Genomic DNA, 22,616 nt, shown 5'->3' with positions numbered 1-22,616 from the left:
TGCTGTGTATCCCGCTTCCCATGTTGGATCGTTCTCTCCCTTTTTGATTCTATCAGTTAGCATTAGCAGACACTAGTCCTGTTTATGTGATCCTTTTGACTCTTAGACCTATCGGTATGATCAATTGTGAACTGAAATTGATCACTTGGACTAGTGAGATGGCATTGGTACATGACACCTTGATGGGTTTGAATTCGAATCCCCTGACACATTTCTAACTCCATCCATTGGGGCAAGTCAGCTTGAGCATGTCCCAAATTGTACATCTCCTCCCTCTCTTATTCCCACTCTTATATTTAACAGGGATCACGTTTCAGGTAAATTTAAACACTGAAGAATAATTCTGTGTTAATTACAGAGTTCAACCAATAGTATTAAGAAGATCAAAAAAATACTCAAAGGGATAAAGTATTAAATTGTTCATCAACAGTCAGGACAAGTTCTGACTGTTTCTCGTAGTGTCCCTTTCACTTCAACAGGTTTGCTTTTTTGTGCTTGGTTAGTTGTCACCCCTCAGGGAGAACATATGATATTTGTCCAAGGCAGAGTTTCAGAGAGGCAGAGGCAGAGAGACAGAGAGAGAGGTCTTCCATTTGCTGGTTCACTCCCCAAATGGCTATAATGGCTGGAGCTGAGCTGATCTGAATTCAGGAGCCAAGACCTTCTTCTGGGTCTCCCAGGCAGACTCAGGGGCCCAAGTACTTGGGCCATCTTCCACTGCTTTCCCAGACCATAAAAGAGAGTAGTAGCCAAAGTGGAGCAGCCAGAACTCGAACCAATGCCCATATGGAATACCAGCACTGCAGGTGGCAGATTTACCCACTATGTCACAGCATTGGTGCTAAATATATTTTAATTATTCAAAAAGAGTCGTTTTGAGAAACACATACACACGCACACACACACACACACACGGAGAGAGAGAGAGCAAGAGCGAGAGCGAGAGCGAGAGAGAGAGCCTTCTTCTATTGGTTCACAGAGTGTGGTTGAAGACAGCAACCCAGAAATCAGAGACTCCCACACTGGTGGCAAGACCAAAGGGCTTGATGCATCACCAAATGGCTCTCAGGCTGTGCACTTTCAGGAGACTGGAATTGAGAGTACAAGAACTGGAACCCAAGCACTGCAATATGGGGTCTGGGCATCCCAAGCAGCATCTTAAACATTGCTTCAAACATCTGCTCCCCCAATTTTTATTTATCAATAAAACATATTATTGGAAAACTGTATTATGAAAAACTATACACATAACTGAAAATTTTTTGACTGGCATAAATATATCTTTACTTCTATTTTTCCATGAACTAGTTGAAGTCCCTTCATGTTATGTGCACACTTGAACCAAAGCAAATGGGCCTGTAATGGAATCATAACACCTGCCTGCATCTCTGTAAGAGCAGAAGGTTTGGGGCTGAGAAGTAGAGAACACAGTGCTCCTGTGTGTTTGGAAGACCATGCCCTGGGCTCAGCACATGATGGAAAGTGCCAGGAACCAGCTGTTGCAATGCCAATCACTTAAGTTCCATAGTACCTGTCACAAGACTTCATCTCAGCCTTGCCAGGAATGATTTGTTCAACCTCATTCCTTTGCGTAACCTGAAACATTCATGGAACATTGCTGAGCACATGGGATGTTGGCATTGGTGGCCTGTATTAGAAACTCTAGCCTCAGTGCTCCAAAGGCCAGGAATGGCACTGGCACACTGAGTGCCAGGCAGGGCTAATGGCAAGGTAAACTTTCTTGTCTTATCTCTTTGCTGGGCCAGCCTGGTACAGTGAGATTGGGTGGTTTTTTTGCTACCAACACTAGATCAACCCTGGAGGTGAATCAGATGGCCCAGAATCAGGATTCCTCTCTGTCTCCCAAGATTTCAAGTAAGAGGACCATGGAGACAGCTTCTCTGGGTGCTCCTGGTGTGGTCATCACATAATGCCCAAATACATTCTAACCTGGGGGCAGACCAGATGGGACATTCTTCCAAGGACAGAGCTCTTCTGAGACCCAGGGTCCAGTCCTGACAGTTTCACACTTGGTTATGAGAACCTGCTCTGACCAACTATCCCCTCAACTACAAGATGGTGATACAGCAGAAACAGTAATTTACTTATTTTTTTAGAAAGCTTTTATTTAATGAATACAAATTTCATAGGTACAGCTTTAGGAACATAGCAGTTCTCTCCCCCATACCCACCTTCTCACCCCTTCTCCCATCCCACCTCCTACTCCCTTTCCCATCCCATTCTTCACTAAGATTCATTTTACTTATCTTTATATACAGAAGACCAACTCTATAAAAGTAAAGATTTCTATACATTTACCACTATAGCCTGACCTTGTACAAAGCATGTCCACATTACTATAGACCTTCTGTTCCTGGCCACCGTATTATAGATTCCCTGACATCATCCTGGACATTTAGAGCATTTTAGGAGTCAAGATCATTTCAGGTTCCTCAGTAATAGTCACAGTGGTAGCTTCCGTCAAAACCCACAACAAGGTGCTTGGAGCTGCTCCTATGCTGTTGCCTCTAGCTCCAGTTGAGGCTGCACATGGAAACAACACACAGGGAGGGTATTCCTCCAGCACAGAACTTCAGCCACACTCTGTGGGCTCAAGGAAAGTTTCTGGCTCCCAGGTGGTACCTCCAGTGGAATCTCTGGAAGAACAGATTTCCCTGCCTCCTGATTTAGAACACAATGTAAGGGACATTAGAGAGTCAGAACCAACATCCATCCCATAACATAGTCAACCAAAGTCAGGTGGCCACTTTGCAGGGAGCCTGTTCTGATTCCAGCAACCTGCACATTACTGGCCGCAGCCTCCAGCAGAACTTCATCACCAAGTTCTGGGTAACAATGCCACATAAGGGAAGGGCTTGTTCCCCAGACAGATATCATATCTGCTCCCATAACAACTTGAGGTAAAGGAAACAACTTCATCTAAAGCTTGTCTGAAAACTGCACATCCCATGTCCTATCACAGGTGCACATGTCAGATGACCTGTAAGAGTTCCCTTGGGGATTTCTAGCCATCTAGTGTTGCTCTAAAACCATTGATTTACAGGGAAACAACATGTATTTATCATAAGCCAGCAGTGCTCCATTTAGATGATGCCAATTATGTTGGCAACATAAAAATATCATAATCATCACCAGTGGAATCTGTGCACTCTTCCTTTTATCAGACCTCATGAGGGTGTTGACCTTGGCACACCAGTGTCACAGTGCAGCTTCTTCATAGCCAGTGTGAACTGGTGTTTGTTGGCCTCAACATCCACAATGAACACAGGTGTGTGGTTCTCTGTCTTCCTCATGGCTGACTCAGGGTCAGGGAAATGTGATGAGGACACTGGGGTGGAGCCTGTTTCTCTGGAGCAAGCTCTTCCAAGGACTGTGAGTGGTGTCCAGCTAGGCCATAGGAATATGAGTGACCTGTGAAACATGAGTCTCTTACCTGTTATTCTGATCTACTACAGAGATTAATAAACATAGGATGGTGCAGAATTGTTTTGTTTTGTTTTTAGGTTTGCACTTTCTTCCACATCCAGTGAACCAGCTCTGCAAGGATTGGTTCCACCATAAAATTCCAATAAGATTGACATCCAGAAATTGCTGAGACAGAACTGCTGCCAAACCCGATGTGAGTGTGTGGCAACCCAGAAACCACATGTTCCTCCCCCTACCTTCTGACCTCCCAAACCCTTAGTCTTTTTGAGTCAAGGCCAGTCTTGTAGACCCCTCTACTGACATCAACTGTGTACAGACAATGCCCACAAAAGACCCTCGCAAGATCTCAAATTGGTTTTTCCTAGAGCTTTCTCTAGACACAGCTCACAGTGAAGCCAGATGTACAGAGACATCCTCCACACCCCCAAAACCAATTCTGCAGCAGCTGACACAATCTGGGTGACCTCCCATTCAAGCGGATTCAGTTCCACCCTCATCTTCCAATGAGTGCATAGGATCCAATGAGTAGGGTCAAGGCACCAGCCAGCCCAACTTCAGAGCTAGGCTGAGGATTGACAAGCTACAAATTTGTGTTCTCACAGCCTCTTCCTCAGGTTCAGTAATTTGATCATTGGCTCATGGGCCTAAAAGGATAAAAATAGGCAGCCAGATGAGAAGATGGAGAAGGCAAGGACTGGAAGGGGCCCAAGGCCCAATCATGTGGATTGGGGAACCCCCTCCCAGCAGGGGGATAACTTTCTGTTTACATTCACATACTCCTAATAAGCCATTGTCCAGAACCCTGAAACACTATATTTGGGGAAGTTTTTGGGTCTTCATTGGCTTCATTATTGGTAGGCAGAGTGGACATCTCAGCATGGATTCTTCAAACTCCCTCCACCCAAGCCACAGGAACCCTCTAGAATGAGGTGGGTCTTAGCACCTACTGTGTTACAATCACATAGCAGAGAATTTCATTATGGCTGGCAAAAGGCAGTGAGATTAGAGTTACTATGACCCACCAGGGGAAGAAAAAGTCAAGATTCTGTGCCTTGAGAAGTTAGTGATGAACTAGGAACCAGGGAGCAGAAACCAAATGTATTCACATATACTCAGGTCCCATAATATCACATCCAAATGAAGTCATCAAGACAGGGATGTGTGTCCTGATCCCCAAATAACCAAATGCTCACAAGATCTGGAGTGGTAGATAGAGCAACCCAAACCATTGCTAAGTGGGCAGCTGCGCTCAAAGAACCCCAACCAGCCAGCAACATCATCAATGCTGTGCTCAGAGCACTGCTGACCAATTTTGCCACAACACTGAGCTTGGGAAGTTGTACATGGACCCTCCCATTCCATTAGGCTCAGCCACCACTTCATGGATGTCTAGCTCTTGCCAGGTGCACTCCAACTGCGCGATGCAGTGTTAGTGGAAAGCTACTCAACTAGCAACTTCTCAGAACGTGACTCTGAGCAGAACAATCTTATCAGGAACAGTTCTGTTTGAGATTGTGATAATAGGTAGCATTTACAGGCTGATAAGGGCTATCACAGTCAGGACAAGGGCCATATATAAGCGGCAGCTCTTGCCTGCTTCTGCACACCTTCCACCTGTCCTGCCTTCTCCACTGACTTGGGAGCCAGGAAGAACCATGAAGTGGCTGCTGCTGCTCGGGCTGCTGGCACTCTCTGAGTGCATCATTCACAAGTGAGTCTGGTGACCAGCAATGGGAAGAATGCCTCAAGGGGCAACTTCCCAGCCCTCTGCTGCCTGCCTGTCTGTCATATTTCACCTTCCCTTCTTCTCATATGCAGTCTCCCTTCCTTGTCTCTCCTTCTGCTCTCATGGGGAGGCAGCCGTGGTTTGGTTTCAACCATATCATGGTGATCTGTAACCTCGCCTCTGTGCTGTACGGAGCTTCTCTCCTCCTCCTTCCTTCACTTCTCCTAAACCAGTTTCCTTGTCCTTCTCTGGCTTCTTTAGAATCTCCTGAGCTGGATCCTTGCCCATTAACCTCACCTTCTCTAACCTTGCATGCACCAATGCTGTGCCCCAGGGTCCCCCTGGTCAGAAAGAAGTCCTTGAGGAAGAACCTGATTGAGAAGGGCTTGCTGAAGGAATACCTGAAGACTCACACCCCCAACCTGGCCACCAAGTACTTGCCCAAAGCTGCCTTCGACTCAGTGCCCACTGAGAGTCTGGAGAACTACCTGGATGTGAGTGCATGGGCAGGGGGGAGGGGCAGCCCCAAGGACTGAGCCAGTAATAGAAAGGGTGTCTGGGGGACATGAATGACAGCAAGGAATGCTCCCTGGATCTCAGCACCCCATGGCAGTCGAGGACACTCGCAATCATAACTGTTGCTGTCATTTGTTCATCATTCATTCATTTGTTCGTTCAATGTTTATTTATCCTGAATGCCTTGATAGGCGTCAGGCCTTGCGACTGGTCCAGGGGGCAGCAGGGAGCAAAGTCACAGTTCCATAGTGGGAGAAGGATGACCTCACCGAGCATGAACACCTAGTGACAATCACGGTTAGGAAGAGGTCCACCAAAGGAAGGTGTTACTTGTTGAGTGAGTGGTTCCTGGAGGACAGTAAGTCCTCCTGGGAGCTGTCAAAGAATAACAGGTATCTCCAAGAGGAGGGAGGAAGTTCTAGAGCAGGAGGGCTTGTGCTCAGCCTGTTGCCATAGTGAGCTATGTGCATTTGAGGAAGGAATAAAAGAGTGTGTGAGAACAGTGGAGAAGAAAGGAGGGTGTGCCAAGTAAGGTTAGGGGCCTTGAGTGGAATCGGTCACACAGAGGCCAGGGACTGACATAGCCTGGTCCCTAATTGCCACAGATTGATCCAAAACACTGGAGTGGTACACTCAGACTCTTACTTGGAACCAATGACATACTCTGGTCTTTAATACACATTGCCTTTCCTGTGGTCAAGGGCTTCCCTTCTGAGATACATAAGACCCACTACAAAAGGGGGCTCTAATCCATACAGACCTAGTGACTTGGGTAAGTGGTTCATGTTCTCTGAGCCTCAGCATCCTCGTCTACAGAACTGACCCACTCACAGTCACCACCCATGGGTGGTTGCAAGTCATTACCACCATAGAGCTTTTGGTTGTGGTTCACATAGGCCCCAGCTGGTTCTTGGTGGAACTCAGAAACACCATCCCATTTATTGTGCAAATATTTATGAAGACATACTAAATTCCAGAGGCTTGACATTTGCTGTGGAAAGAAAGCCAAAGTTTGAGGGCCTATATTCAAGAAAGGAAGACAAACAAACCAGCATGTGAGATGAATTATGATCATGAGAGGGGTCATAAAGCATAAAAATTTAATTAAATGGTGGGAACAGGAGAAGAAGATATGGGGCACTTTGGTTAATGTAGTCAGGAAAGGCTTCTTGGCAAAAGTGACACTGGACAAGAGCTCTGGATGCTGAAGGAGTCAGCCAAGGAACGGTCCGGGAACATACATTTCCACAACACAACAAACAGCCAGAGCAAAGGCCCTGGGGTGGGATGGAGCTTGTCATTGTCCAAGAATAGTATAGAAATATGGAAACTGGGGACAATCTACCAAGGGGAAAGTGTTGGCATTGAGAATAAAAACCCTGAGTTTCCTTTCTTAAAATCTGCTGTCCACACTGAGGTTTGGGAATGAGAGATTCCCATGGGTTCCCTTGTTTAACTGACGTGCATGTCTCCAGATCAGCAAGTTAATGGACAAGCACCTGAGGCCTAACTGGTTGGGTGCCAGACGTTACACCCTACCCTCTGAGGTGTGCTCCCCAGGAGGGCGAGACTGACATGCCTTGCTGAGAGAGGATAGCAGATCTGCCTCGGTTATGAATTTGCTTAGCAGGGAACAGCCAGAGGCAATCAGGGAGCAGTCAGAGAAGACATCAAGGAGGTGTGAGCATGGCTGGGATTTGAAGGAGTGTGCACTTCATGGGGAAGTGAGAAGAGAAGAAGAGACGATGGAGTCTTGGATAAGGAACTGCTCTGGAGGGAGGCTCAGATGAGGAGTTACAGGTCTTTGAACTGTGCTGTCCTGGCCCCTGCAGACTGAGTACTTTGGCACCATCGGCATTGGAACCCCCCCTCAGGACTTCACAGTCATCTTTGACACCGGCTCCTCCAACCTGTGGGTGCCCTCTGTCTACTGCTCCAGTGCTGCCTGCAGTGAGTGCCTGCCATGCCCAGTCCTGTTTGTCCTATGCTGTCCAGCAAAAGCTGATGTTGGGTCCATTGACCACTTAGAGACTTCTCACAGCTCCCACTTCAAACCTGAAGGAGTCACTTGGGGACAAGTTTCTCCAGGCAGCTCTAGGAGCCATCATTGGGCAAAGATGATCAGGAGATAAAGGTATGACTTGGAAATGGGCAGATGGATTCATGGAGGAGAAAGCCTGTAGTAGTTCAAATTGAGGCACGGATAAAACCCATGGAGACTAATCATTGCTTTGCTAATGAAGGAGACATTGCAATTGAACATGTCAATGTCATTGTCATTGGAAGTCACCACACTGTTTCAAGCTCCAACCTCTTACTGTTGGGGCTGAGCTTCAATTAAGAGGAGGTGCCAGGAATCAGCGGTGTCCTAACTGAAGCCTTGGTTGTGCAGGGTCTGTGATAGTACTCAGCACCATGGACAGCCACACTGATGTGCTCAGGGTTTGCTTGGGTGCCTTGGGAGGAATTATGGTAGGCTGGGATCATCCACCAGTGAGGTGGTGCTGACTGCCAAAAACTTGCGATTGGAACCTGAAATTTCTGCAATCCAAAGACCATCTTAAGGTCACACTGTAGCAAAGGTCATCTCTCTCCTCCACAAGAAACTCCAAACCAAGAAGAAAGGCACATCTTACCACCACTGTCTTTCCTTTGGAGTTTAATAATGTCACTTCTTGCCTTTGCAGGCGTCCATAAACAGTTCAACCCTGAGGACTCCTCCACCTTCCAGGCCACCAGCGAGTCTCTCTCCATCGCCTATGGCACTGGCAGCATGACAGGCTTCCTGGGATACGACACTGTGCAGGTAAGCACTTGGGGGCTATACACCCTCACACTGTCTGAGCTTTGAGCCAGTTTCCAAGGACTTGGGGACCACAGTGAGTTCCCAAAGCAAGTTCACGCTAACAGTATGGATCTCAGAGATCACACAAGAAATCTAACAGGCAGTGCAGGGAGGATGTGGCAGAGCTGTCACACACACTCAGGGGTTAAGCCATAAGAGCATTGTAGGAGTAGTGCCTGGGAAACTCAGCCATGCTCAGTGCTGAATGGAGGAAGTGGGGGGACAGTTGCTCAATTCTCTTTTAGCATCTCCTCCACACCCTCCTCCTCCCTTTAGTCACATGAGCTCCACAAATCTCCAGGCATGGCAGGGGTAAAGTGCTCTAGGTTGCTGGAGCCTGCCTTCCATCTGCCCAACCGAAATCCAAATGCACAGTGACTATCCATCCTGCAGCAATATCTCACAGTGAGTCACACACTGTGGCCACCTGACAGCAGCTGCCAAGGTTCTGCCCAATGGGGAGTCAAGAATTTCAGGGATAGTCCTCTTCCTGCTTTCTGCCTTATTCCCTGGAAGCTAAGTCCTCCGGGAAATGAAGCAGGGTCACTCTGAGTCCAGGGCTGGAGCCCAGAAGTGCTCCATGAACAGGTGCTCATTGTGGACCTCTTCTCTGTGCCCCTTCACAGGTTGGAAACATCGAGGACACCAACCAGATCTTTGGGCTGAGTGAGTCGGAGCCCGGTTCCTTCCTGTACTACGCTCCCTTCGATGGTATCCTGGGTCTGGCCTACCCCAGCATTTCCTCCTCCGATGCCACGCCCGTCTTTGACAACATGTGGGACCAGGGTCTCGTGTCCCAGGACCTCTTCTCCGTCTACTTGAGCTCGTAGGTTTTGGCTAACCTGGGGCCTTTCCCACACGGACCATTTTCACCTGGTCCAGCCAGGGACCTAACTAGGGTTGGGTGGGCTGGGAGGATCTTAGAAGAATGAGATTTGCAAACTCACTGTCAAATTGTGTGCATTTTCCAAGAACATTTTACAAACTCCTTGTATGTACAGATTGCAAAATATTTTGCACCAATATAAATTCTCTTGAATTTTATTTTTCTGGGAAAATTTTGAAATACCCTCATATATCTTGAACAATGACATTTCAAACTAATGAAAGCAAGGTTCTTCTTATTGAGTTAGTTCTAAAAATGATAGAAGAATAACTCAGGTGGGTTTTGCTGTGTAGACTTTTACCCAATTGTAGCCAAGGCTGTCTGCAACTTTCCTCTGTTTCTCATATCCTCCCCATGACACCATTGGCCAACGGTCATATTTTGCTTCAGGCATTAATATTCTGCTAGGTGCTGCACTGTGCACTAACATGTTCACTGTAAACTGGGTGAGTAAATGTGATTGAGGTTGAGTCTTAGAAATGGTCAGTATTTTTTTTTTTTTACTAATTTCTTGTTACCATCTATACCTGCTTTCTATCTAACCTGAAACATCAGATTTAGCCAATGGACTCTGCAATATCAAAGAATCCTTTGTGAGAGTTCTTTTATCCTTCGTACCCTTGGCCACTCAATCTTCAGGTGCCTCTTAAACATAACGTGCTTTCATGAGTGCTTAAGTATCTTTTGTGGGTCACTGCATCTCCCCAGCTACATAAAGATTCTAGAAATCAGCCCTATGGACTTTTTAGGGCAGGTAGTTGCATGTTGTTGGGCAGTCCCATGGACTGTAGTTTGTGTAGTAGGTCCCCGACCCTGACCTATTGCACCTCAGTAGCACCCCTGCCTCCACCCAACAACAATAATCAGAAATGTCTCTGGATATTGGCCACACTAGCCCTGAACGAGAAAGAGTGATCTCCACCATTAAGTCCTTAAATGCCCAAACTGCCTGAATTCAATTCACTTGTAAACCCCAGGGAAACTTAATGAATATCAGGGTGCAAACCATACAGCAGGGAACCCAAATTTCTAGGTTCTATGCTTGACCACAACTACACAACTATGTGAACTCCAGCAAGTTGCCTTCCTTCTCTGAGACACAGTGTCTTGTAGAGTCGAAATAATAATACAGACCACTGTGTGGACCTGGTGTTACATTGAAAGAATCCACAACAGTCACACATTCAGCACAGCTCCTGGCACTGAAAAGTACCCCATCGAGGGTAGCTCTTGGGCTGTACATAGCAGATATGCAAACCATGAATTAATGAATTCCTGTCTTCTCCCCTACCCCTCCTTTTTCCACAGTGATGATGAGAGTGGCAGTGTTGTGATGTTTGGTGGCATTGATTCTTCTTACTACACTGGAAGCCTGAACTGGGTGCCTGTTTCTTATGAGGGCTACTGGCAGATCACTGTGGACAGGTGAGACAGCACCACTGCATGTGATCCTGGGCTGAGCCCTGATCCCACTTCTTTATGGACTTGTTGTTGATCTGATGTCCAAATCTACCTGGAACAGCCAATACAGGGGAGAGCTGGAAACTGGTCAAGCTACTGAGAGCTTTCAAAAGGCACGATACTTGACGTGGAGGAGAGGGCTGTCTGGGAGCCCAGCTCCTCAGCAACGATGGGACAACCACTTCCTTGTGCTGTAATGTGTGATGATCACATTACAGCACACCCAGGAAAGGTTAACAAACCTACCTCCATACCTCTCCGTATTTAGGGAACCTGGAAAGCAGCACACAATCTGCCGTTATAGCAAGACTGCATTTGGTTGTCTAGTATTAGGGTGAAATGACTGAAAAATTTTCACAGACCAAGCATGCCCTGGCCTTTGAAGCCTGAATTCCAGTTGTTCTGCCCCTGTGGAGGGCCCAACTAGGGTCACATGTGTAACCCTGAGAACTCAAGGTCCTTTCCTTGCATCTCACCCTCAGCATCACCATGGATGGAGAGACCATCGCTTGTGCTGATGGCTGCCAGGCCATCGTGGACACGGGCACCTCCCTGCTGGCTGGCCCCACCAGTGCCATTTCCAACATCCAGAGCTACATTGGAGCTTCTGAGAACTCTGAAGGCGAGGCAAGTCCAGCCTCAAATGCTCTCTGCTAGACACTGGGGCGGGGGGGAGTACCATGCACAAGGGATGAGCCCCTTCTAACCCCCACACTCGCACCTTCCAGATGATCGTCAGCTGCTCATCCATGTACTCCCTGCCCAACATTGTCTTCACCATCAATGGAGTCCAGTACCCTGTGCCCGCCAGTGCCTACATCCTGGAGGTAAGGGACCACTCGGCCAGGCACGGATGGGGCCACACAAAAGGAGGCTGCACACTGCCCTCTACAAGGGGGAATTCACTCTTCTCCCTGCTGAAGCCAAGAGGCAGACTGACCCCGGCTCTGCATGGCCAGCAGACAAAAAGAGCCTATCACAGCCATGCAGGAATGAGAATTGGAGGAAGCCTCTAAAGGAAAAGTGAGGCAAAAGATGATGGTGTGAAAAGGGGATTCTGATATTTAGACCTGCATCTGACTCCCTGGTCTCAATGTCCTGTCAATCATTTCTGAGCAAGGTGCATGTTCTCTTAGCATTCATTTCCTCACTAGAACCAGAGGTGGCAGCTCATCCCACCGTGTGTGCACTTAGGGGGCTTTGGTAAGACGAGCACAATTCAGTCCAACGACCTTCAAGAAACTCCTTGGTTCCTTCTACAAGGGCTGACCTTACTCTGGGAGAAATATTCACACCTGGTGCCTTCTCTAGGCAAGTGCAGCCTTGCAGCCCAGGCTGAGCAGAGTAACACAGGGAGGAGGAGGAACCCCTGGCTGTCAGCTGTGCCACGGTGGCGACAGAAATAATGAGAAGTGGCTACACCCTCAGGGAATCCAAATCTCCTTCCCAGATCCAACTTTAACTTCTGCCTAAACCCCAATGCTGAGGTCAGGGTTCCTGTGTCTGCCAATGGCAGCATACAAGCCTGGCAATCTGTCCCATCAAGAGTGCAGGGAGCAGCTCCTGCAAGCTGATTCGAGCCCAACAACAGCCACATCCCTGGAAAATGAGCCACAAATCCCCCCTTGGCATGACACCTGCAGCCAGATTGGGGAGCCATTCATGGTTATCACCCAGTGCTTGTAACCCTCACTCTGTTCCCCATCTCCTGTGCTATTTTCTGCTCTACAGGAAGATGACGCCTGCATTAGTGGCTTCGAGGGCATGAACCTCGACACCTACACTGGCGAGCTCTGGATCCTGGGTGATGTCTTCATCCGCCAGTACTTCACTGTCTTCGACCGGGCTAACAATCAGCTGGGCTTGGCTGCTGCAGCTTAAGCCTGCAGCTTTGAAACCACTTCCCAACAGATTTGGCCTACTCCTGCACCTCCTGTAGGTGGACGGACTTCTCCTGATTGTTCTTCTGGAAACACAGTCACCTTCCAATAGAAGTAGTTGGTTGGCCCTGTTCCCACTCACACCCATAATGTAGAATAAAAACAGCTGATGAAAACATGTTTGTGGCTCCTTCTCCTCACTAGTATGTCTCCTCCCATTGCTGGGGTCAGAACACCAGGCAGACAAGCAGAAATGATCATGTCTCCTTGGACAGCAGCAAACACAGTGACATTTAGTAACTGGGCCAGAAGCAATTGAGTGAGAGGCAGAGTGAGAAAAAGGACAGGGAAGGGGTGAACGGGACACAGATGCCATTGGGAGTATTCAAAAGCTGGAATGATTCTATTCATAACACCTTTGAGAGGCTGGTTGCAAATTCCATAAATAGGCTAAACTAAAGGGTATGACATAGGAATCCTAGCTCAGAAAAACTCTCTCTCTCTCTCTCTCTCTCTCTCTCTCTCTCTCTCTCTATATATATATATATATATATATATATATATATATAATTTTCATTAATGAGAAGTAAACAGGTATGATTCTATGTCAATAAAAAGTTGCTTTTCCTTAAAGGGAGCTCTTGTTAGAAAGAAGCATGCAATAAACACAGCCTAAGCAGTGTGTTCCAGGGAATGGAGCTAGGCTCTGAAAGTCTCTCTCTCCCCCCTCTCTTTTATAAAAATTTACTTATTTATTTTAGAGGCAGAGTAACAGGGACTGGGAGAGACAGAGAGAGGTCTTCCATCCACAGGTTTAATAGCCAAATAGCTACAACAGCTGGAGCTTGGCTAATCGGAAGCCAGGAGCCAAGAGCTTTCTTCTGTGTTTCCCACGCAGGTTCAGGGGCCCAAGCACTTGCGCCATCTTACACTGCCCTCCCAGGCCATCAGCAGGGAGGGAGCCAGACTGGAAGTGGAGCAGCTGGGACTTGAACTGGTGCCCATATGGGATGCCAGCACCACAGGCAGAGGCTTAACCCACTATGGCACAGTACCACTCTCTAAGTCCTCTCTTTGGGCCTCAGTTTCCCAACTTGGTGGAAAGCAGAGCACAAAAGAGTACCAGGTCAGGAATAAGAAAGACAGAAGCCTGGGCTTCAGCCCAACCCTGCCCATCATCGGAGCCTGTGTTTGCCCACCTGCAAATAGACAGAGTAGCAACTTCTGTGCCTAGACACTGCTGAGAGTTTTTGAGTGATATAACACATGTACAATGCTTGGTATACGCAGCACCAGCTCGTCTCAAAAACTCTGGGGCAATGACAATGACCAACTTGCATTGGCATGTTCACCTGTTACAACAAAGCAGTGTCTAATCCTTTTTAACCTAATGGATTTCTGGATTCATTGGTGGTTTTCCAGCCCAACAGCACTAACATAAGTCCATCACCCACAGAGCTGCAGAGTTGCCCACAGACAGAACACACCTTTCAGATATCAGTGGAATTTAAATGGACAATTTTTCTAAGAACCAATTCCAGCTACCAAAGAAAAAATTCACCGTTTTCCTAAAAGTTTACAAAGTGTAAAATCAGCCACACTGAAGGCACTTTATACACATAGCAAATGGGAAGAGTTGAAATTCTAGCTCTGAGGCTGGCACCGTGGCTCACTTGGTTAATCTTCTGCCTGCGGTGCCAGCATCCCTTATGTGCACTGGGTTCTAGTCCTGGTTGCTCCTCTTCCACACCAGCTCTCTGCGGTGCCCCAGGAGGGCAGTGGAGGGTGGCCCAAGTGCTTGGGCCCCTGCACCCACATGGGAGACCAGGAGGAAGCATTTGGCTCCTGGCTATGGATTGGCATATCTCCAGCCATAGTGGCCACTGGGGAGTGAACCAACGGAAAGAAGACCTTTCTCTCTCTCTCTCTCTCTCTCTCTCTCTCTGTTAAATAAATAAATTAATAATAATAATAATAATAATAAAAAGAAATCCTAGCATGATTGGCACATGGGGAAGGGGTGCCACTCAGGAGTTTCCTCTTCCCTAGGAGCCCATCTGGGACTGTGCTATGGGCTCAAGGAACTGCTCCTGACGTCCCTGTCACTGCCCTATACCCACATGGTCCAGGTGAGTACTGGCTGGCCACCACCTTCCTGCCCTCATAGTTGCATCCAGCAGAGGCATAGGACATGGGGATGATGAGCGCTGTGGCCTATCCAGGAGCCTTGGACAGGGGCAGCTGGTCTTACTCTGCTCACATTCACCCCAGCACACTGGGCAGCACTGCCTGTTGGGATAGAAAGGGTAGGAGCAGGTGACGAGGCTATCTATGTGTAAACAGGCTTCTGAGTCCAGGTGAGGACATGGAAAAGGCACAAGGTCTTTGCTCATGGCAGCTTATGGGCACTCAGGGAGCCAACGGGTGCCTGTCAGAGCAGCCAATGTCAGGGGAGACAGGTATACAGGGTGCAGACGTCAACCAGTGAGATCCATCTTCTCACTGGCACACACGTCCCATGAGTGCAGGGTCCTGGCCTTGTCTGTGATGTCCCCTATCAGCAGGTGCCTGTGGAACACATGTATGAACTGCCCAGGAAAATTAAGCACCAAATACCCAGGAGAAAGAGGGCAGGAAAAAGCATTTGGCTGAAAACCAACAGGGCCAAAATACAGCTGGCCCCTTAGAGGCTATGTTCATGAGTGCCCTGTGGTTCTCAGTCTCTCTGTGGACCTGGTCCCTTCCAGCATGTAGGCAGCTGAAGCTCCAGACGCCTGGACAGGTGCGGCGTCTGCATTGCCAGTTTCACCACAGCAGGGAACAAGAATCTGTTTTCATTTTTCCAATTAAAAATTATAATGCTGCCTAATATGCTTCTTCATTCTGAGTGGCAGTCCAGCTTAGGAGTCAGAGATGCATGATGGGACTTCGAAAAGTTCAGTTACACCTCTGCCCATCCATGCTTCTCCTTCCCCTCAACTGGACCTGCAGCTGGCTGGGAGAAGCCATATTCTCTGTTTTCTATTTTATTTTTTTTTTTTACAGGCAGAGTGGACAGTGAGAGAGAGAGACAGAGAGAAAGGTCTTCCTTTTCCGTTGATTAACCCCTCAATGGCCACTGCGGCTGGCGTGCTGTGGCCAGCGCACCATGCTGATCCGAAGCCAGGAGCCAGGTGCTTCTCCTGGTCTCCCCTGCGGGTGCAGGGCCCAAGCACTTGGGCCATCCTCCACTGCCTTCCCGGGCCACAGCAGAGAGCTGGCCTGGAAGAGGAGCAACCGGGACAGAATCTGGCGCCCCAATTGCGACTAGAACCTGGGGTGCTAGTGCTGCAGGTGGAAGATTAGCTTATGAGCCACGTTGCCAGCCCATATTCTCTGTTCACATCTCCAAATGTAAACAGGGTGCTACTGCATTTGCTGCTCATGTGTACGCCCATCAATTGTGGGGGCCACTTCACCACACACCCCGCTACCCAGAAACAAGGATGACAACATTTCAGAGTAATTTCCCCAAAACACCACACAAACTGTACAATGGGGAGAAATTCTTTTTTTTAACTTTTATTTAATGAATATAAATTTCCAAAGTACAGCTTATGGATTACAATGGCTTCCCCCACATAACTTCCCTCCCACCCACAACCCTCCTTTCCCGCTCCCTCTCCCCTTCCATTCACATCAAGATTCATTTTCAACTCTCTTTATATACAGAAGATCAGTTTAGTATATATTAAGTAAAGATTTCAACAGTTTGCCCCCACATAGCAACACAAAGTGAAAAAATACTGTTGGAGTACTAGTTATAGCATTAAATAACAGTGTACAGCACATTAAAGACAGAGATCCTACATGATATTTTTTTAAAAATTAATTAATTTTCTATGCAATTTCCAATTTAACACCAGGTTTTTTTTCATTTCCAATTATCTTTATATACAGAAGATCAATTTAGTATATACTAAGTAAAGATTTCATCAGTTTGCACCCACACAGGAACACAAAGTGTAAAAATACTGTCTTAGTACTAGTTATAGCATCACTTCACATTGGACAACACATTAAGGACAGATCTCACATGAGATGTAAGTACATAGTGACTCCTGTTGTTGACTTAACAATTTGACACTCTTGTTTATGGCGTCAGTAATCTCCCTAGGCTCTAGTCATGAGTTGCCAAGGCTATGGAAGCCTTTAGGGTTCGCCGACTTTGATCTTATTCTGATAGGTTCATAGTCAAAGTGGAGGTTCTCTCCTCCCTTCAGAGAAAGGTACCTCCTTCTTTGATGGCCCCGTTCTTTCCACTGGGATCTCACTCGCAGAGATCTTTCATTTAGGTCTTCTTTTTTTTTTTCCAGAGTGTCTTGGCTTTCCATGCCTGAAATACTCTCATGGGCTCTTCAGCCAGATCCGAATGCCTTAAGGGCTGATTCTGAGGCCAGAGTGCTATTTAGGACATCTGCCATTCTATGAGTCTGCTGTGTCTCCCGCTTCCCATGTTGGATCCTTCTCTCCCTTTTTGATTCTAGCAGTTAGTATTAGCAGACACTAGTCTTGTTTGTGTGATCTCTTTGACTCTTAGACCTATCAGAGTGATCAATTGTGAGCTGAAATTGATCACTTGGACTAGTGAGATGGCATTGGTACATGCCACCTTGATGGGATTGTATTGGAATCCCCTGGCACGTTTCTAACTCCACCATTTGGGGCATTCCGTTTGAGCATGTCCCAATTTGTACATCTCCTCCCTCTCTTTTTAATGGAGAGAAATTCTGAACACTGAAATCCCTATCTCATTTCATACAGAAGCCTGGCCCAAGTGTGAGGGGCTTAGTGTACCAGAGCTCTCCTATCTGCCCCCATCATCATCCAGAAGTGAGCAGGTCTTCCAGAGGTGGGGCTATGTATTCCCATTGGCAATGCACAGACACGTAGCAACTCATAGCAGAGGGAAATCTTGCCACAGGCACTAAGACACATATTAAAGATAAAAAGAACCAGAAATGCTGAAAAACAAGGGGAAAATTTTGAATAAGACTAAGGAAGACAGTATTAGCCCAAGAATGGACTACTACATCAGCTCTTCAATAATAGAAGCAGAAGAAGAAGAGATTGAGGATATGCCAGAAATGGAATTCAGAAAATTAATCGTCAGATTACTTAGAAGCAATCAGAAACAAAATCACGACTGAAATGAAAAGTATTCCCAAGAAATTGAGAAATCAGAATGAAATTCTAGATATGAAGAATTCAATAGAACAAATAAAAATACAATGGATAGTCTCAAAAATAGAATAAATGAAACAGAAGAACAAATATGAGAACTACAAGACAAATTTCTGCAAATAACACAGTCAGACCAAACACAAGAAGAAGAAATCAGAAAATTAAAAAACAAGTTGGAGATCCGCAAGATTCTATCAAACAATCCAACCTATGGATCCTAGGAATTCCAGTAGGCATTGAAAGAGAGAAAGGATTAGAAGGCCTTTTTAATGAAATAATAGCAGAGCACTTCCCCCCTCTGGAAAAGAAAGAGACATTCAAGTTCAAGAAGTACACAGAACTCCCAACAGACCGACCAGAAAAGATCCTCACCTCGACACAGAGTGACAAAGCTCTCCTCAGTAACACATAAAGAAAAGATCCTAAAATGTGCTGGAGAGAAAGCCAAATCACATTCAGAAGAAACCTGATTAAGCTCACCCCAGACTTCTCACCACAAACCCTACAGGCAAGGAGAGAATGGCGAGACATACTCTTCATCCTAAGAGAAAAAATTGTCAACCCAGATCACTGTACCCTGCAAAACTCTCATTTATGAATGAAGGAGAAATAAAGACCTTCCATAGCAAACAGAAATTGAAAGAATTTGTAAGTACTCACCCAGCCCTAGGAAACATGCTCAAACAGATGCTACACACAGAAACACAGAAACAGGAACATCACTGGAAAAGTAGATAATTACCCAGCAAAATAAAAAATGAAATCCAAAGTACATAAACAGAACTATTTACAGTAATATGGCAGGGCAAAGTCGGTACTTAACAATAGTAACACTGGATGTAAATGGTCTTGATTCCTCAGTTAAAAGACACAGACTGGTTGAATGGATTAAGAAAGAAAACCTGTCTATTTGCTGCGTAAAAGAAACACATCTTACTCACAAAGATGCTCTCAGACTGAAAGTGAAAGGATGGAAAAAGATAATCCATGCTAAAAGAAACAAAAAAAGAGCTGGTGTGGCCAACCTAATATCAGACAAGATAGACTTTAATACAAAAACCATCAAGAGAGACAAAGAAGAACACTATATAATGATCAAAGGATCAATTCAACAGAAAGATGTGACCATTAGAAATGTATATGCACCCAACCACAGGGAACCTGGCTATTTAAAAGGAATGTTAAAGGATTTAAAGTGAGATTAAGATCCAAATACAATAGAGATGGGGGACTTTGCTACCCCAATCTCAACAATGGAGAGATCAATTAAACAGAAAATCAGTAAGGAAACAATCAGTAAGGAAACAACACCATAGACCAACAGACCTGGCAGATATCTACAGAACCTTCCAACCTACAACCAAAGAATACACATATTTCTCTCTGGTATATGGAACTTTCTCTAGCATTGACCACATTGCTAGGCCATAAAGCAAGTTTCACCAAATTAAAAAAAATCAAAGTCACACCATATATCTTCTAGAATCACAATGCAATGAAGCTAGAAATCAACAACTCAAGAATCCCTACATCATATGCAAATACATGGAGAATGAACAACATGTTACTGAATGAACAGTGGATCATAGAAGAAATACAAAGATAGATCAAAAAATGAAACAAAAATGACAATACAACATACCAAAATTTGTGGGATACAGAAAAAGCAGTGTAAGAGGAAAATTTTATAGCGATTGGTACCTACATCAAGAAACTGGAAAGGCACCAAATAAATGAATTATCTACACAACACAAGGATCTAAAAAACAATCAGAAAACTAAACCCAAAACCAGTAGAAGGAAAGGAATAATTAAAATTAGAGAAGAAATCAACAAAATTGAAACAAAAAAATACAAAAGATCAGCAAAATGAAGAGTTGGTTTTTTGAAAACAATAAACAAATTGATACATCATTGGGCCAACTAACCAAAAAAAGGAGAGACAAGACCAAAATCAATAAAATTAGAGATGAAAAAGGAAATGTAAAACAGACACCACAGAAATAAAAAGAAGTATCAGAAATTACTACAAATAGCTGGATGCCAACAAACTGGGAAACCTAGAAGAAATGGACAGATTCTTGGAGACATACCAACTACCTAAATTGAGCCATGAAGACATAGAAAATCTAAACAGACCCATAACCGAGACAAAAACTGCGTCAGTAATAAGAGCCCTACCTACAAAGAAAAACCCAGGACTGGATGGCTTCACTGCTGAATTCTACCAGACATTTAAAGAAGAACTAACTTGAATTCTTCTCAATCTATTCAAAACAATTGAAAGGGAGGGAATCCTCTCAAACTCATTCTATGAAACCAGAATCACCTTAATTCCTAAATCTGGAAAAGATGCAACAGAGATAGAAAACTATAGACCAATTTCCCTGATGAACATAGATGCAAAAATCCTGGCCAAACTGAATTCAAGAACACATCAGGAAGATCATTCACCCAGACCAAGTGGGATTTATCCCTGGTATGCAGGGATGGTTCAGCCTTCACAAATCAATCAATGTGATACACTGTGGGGAAATTAGTTACACAAGGCAATTCAAAGATGGCGCCGAGAGGAAGTAAGTTGGGTGGAACTCAAAGTTGTTTACCACCAAAGCTAATTGGCTGCGCAATATCAGAGGAGGTGACGACAACTGATAGCAAATATATAGACATATGTCTAGTCCTATGAAAATTGCCCTGTAAAATGACCTTTTAAGTGATTGGTTGGTCCTTATGCCCTGCCCCAATGACTGTGCAGTTTTGTGCTTTAAAAGGCTTTGTTATGCACGAAATAAACGGGTTCCTGCTTGACTTGACCCCCTGCTGTGTCTGATGGTCTCCAGGATTGTCTCCAGGATCGGGAGGCTGGGAAACGGGCGAGCAGCGCACTTACCTTTCCTCGGCCCGGTCCATCCTGTACGGGTGGACTAAGACCCTTCATCTGGCACCCAATGTGGGGCACGAGCAGTTACTTTTCGGCCGAGGCTAAGCGGTCTCTCAGGGTAAGTGAAACCCTAGTATGGGTAATGCAATTTCGTCCAATGTGGACACGGCCTTAAAGGCCTTACAGGACTTGGGAGAGCCCAGAGACTCAGAGGAAGATGGCTGGGAAAGAGAATGGGCTAAGTTTAATCATAAAGTAAAAATGAAAGTAAAAGTCACCCCGCCTAGCCCATCCACCCTAGCAGGGCTGGGACCACCCCCATACCTCCCTGGGGCAGAGGCGGCCTCCCCCTATGTAGAGCCACGGAGGGAGCTAAGTGATCCGGACCATTGTGGTTGCCCGGGAGGAGGGAGGAGAAATGAGAAGATCTATGCGGGAGCAGCTGCTGGCATGGCCACCATGCCGCTCGCTCTGCTGGTGCTGCTGTTCCTGGGACCAGGTGGCTGGGGCCAGGCAGATCTCCCATGCTCCCTGCGGGAGGATCACCCCGCTGCCTTCCGGGGATGTGGCCGCCACCTTCTAGGACCCCTGGGCATGGCTGTTGCACTGCCTTGCATACCCCTCCGAGGGCTGTTGCATGCTGGCCACGCACCTGGCCAGTCTGGACCCCATGCGGTGGCTGTCAGAGCTGTGCAAGGAGCCACCTGGCACTCACGCAGCTGCTTGGCCTGGCCAAGCCGCTCCTGGACGATGCAGTGCGCATACTGCGCTGCACCCCGCAACGCAGCACAGGGAGCCCGGCGGGGACCACAGGAGCTGGAGCGGCAGGGGCAGCCCTGGGCCAGCAGAGGCCTCAGCACGGTGCTGACAGCTGCCGCCCGCTGAGTCGAGCAGCGGCGCGGACCGGGAGAACGACGATGGCGGTAAGCCGCTGGGGTTGGCGGCCCGGGCAGGAGCCCCGACATGGTGCGGGGGAGGGCTGCAGCTCTGGGCCCCTCTCTCCACCGCCGGACAAAGCAGGGGTCACGGGGCCAGGCGAGGAGCGCCCGGGCAGCTCCCCGAGAGGCCGCGAAGTGGACACCGGCCGGCCGTGGACCCCGACCCGACGGCGCCAAGCAAGCACGTGCCTTGCAGCCCCATGCCGCTCCCGCCGGGTATGGGGTGCTCCATGGCCGCCTGAGGCCCGGGCCCGGCCTGGCCGCCTGAGATCCGCACACACCACGCACCCGAGCACTTGCTGAACCCAGCTGGAGGCGGAGGGCGGTGTGTGCCGAGTTGTGGAACTGCGCGGGCACCAGTTTGGAGCACGGCGAGCGGGCGCACCCCAAGGAGATACCTGTTCCCGGCCCTCCTGCTGCACAGGCTGGGAGAGGGTTGAGCACCCTGCTGTACAACTCCCATCCGTACCGCGCCTTCCCTGTACTGCTGCTGGACACTGTGCCCTGGTCCACGTGCACACGCTCACCATCACGTCCAAGGGCAAGGAGACCAGCCTGCACAGGACCGCCTGCAGCCCCACCTCCTGGAGATGCTCATTCAGCTGCCTGCCAGCTCGGTCACCAAGGTCTCCATCCAGTTGGAGTGGGCCCTGCTCAAGTGGACCAAGTACACTCCTGACCCCAACCACGGCTTCTATGTCAGCCCATCTGTCCTCAGTGCCCTTGTGCCCAGTGTGGTGGCAGCCACACCAGTGGACTGGGAAGAGAGCCCCCTCTTCAGTACCCTGTTCTGGGTCTCCGATGGCTCCA

At 47.3% G+C, this 22,616-nt stretch overlaps 1 protein-coding gene across 1 annotated transcript; it reads left to right on the top strand.

Moving 5' to 3' along the window:
* Positions 1 to 5,102: 5,102 nt before the first annotated feature.
* On the top strand, positions 5,103 to 12,762 carry LOC133764171 (pepsin-3). The gene is made up of 9 exons (XM_062197846.1): positions 5,103 to 5,158; positions 5,508 to 5,667; positions 7,522 to 7,639; positions 8,377 to 8,495; positions 9,161 to 9,360; positions 10,729 to 10,845; positions 11,364 to 11,508; positions 11,610 to 11,708; positions 12,613 to 12,762. Exons 1-9 carry the CDS (start codon positions 5,103 to 5,105, stop codon positions 12,760 to 12,762), a joined length of 1,164 nt encoding a protein of 387 aa, XP_062053830.1.
* The last annotated feature ends 9,854 nt before the right edge of the window (positions 12,763 to 22,616 follow it).

This window comes from Lepus europaeus, chromosome 7 (assembly GCF_033115175.1).
Source record: "Lepus europaeus isolate LE1 chromosome 7, mLepTim1.pri, whole genome shotgun sequence".
NCBI classification, from domain to species: Eukaryota; Metazoa; Chordata; class Mammalia; order Lagomorpha; family Leporidae; genus Lepus; species Lepus europaeus.
This window is presented reverse-complemented; position numbering and strand designations above follow the sequence as displayed.

What these genes read in the sequence shown, in the direction of transcription:
- LOC133764171 (XM_062197846.1), top strand. Translation starts at nt 5,103, where the DNA reads ATGAAGTGGCTGCTGCTGCTCGGGCTGCTGGCACTCTCTGAGTGCATC. An exon ending in TGGGATACGACACTGTGCAG is followed by an intron (nt 8,496 to 9,160) that starts GTAAGCACTTGG and finishes GCCCCTTCACAG; the next exon opens with GTTGGAAACATCGAGGACAC. An exon ending in CCAGTGCCTACATCCTGGAG is followed by an intron (nt 11,709 to 12,612) that starts GTAAGGGACCAC and finishes TCTGCTCTACAG; the next exon opens with GAAGATGACGCCTGCATTAG.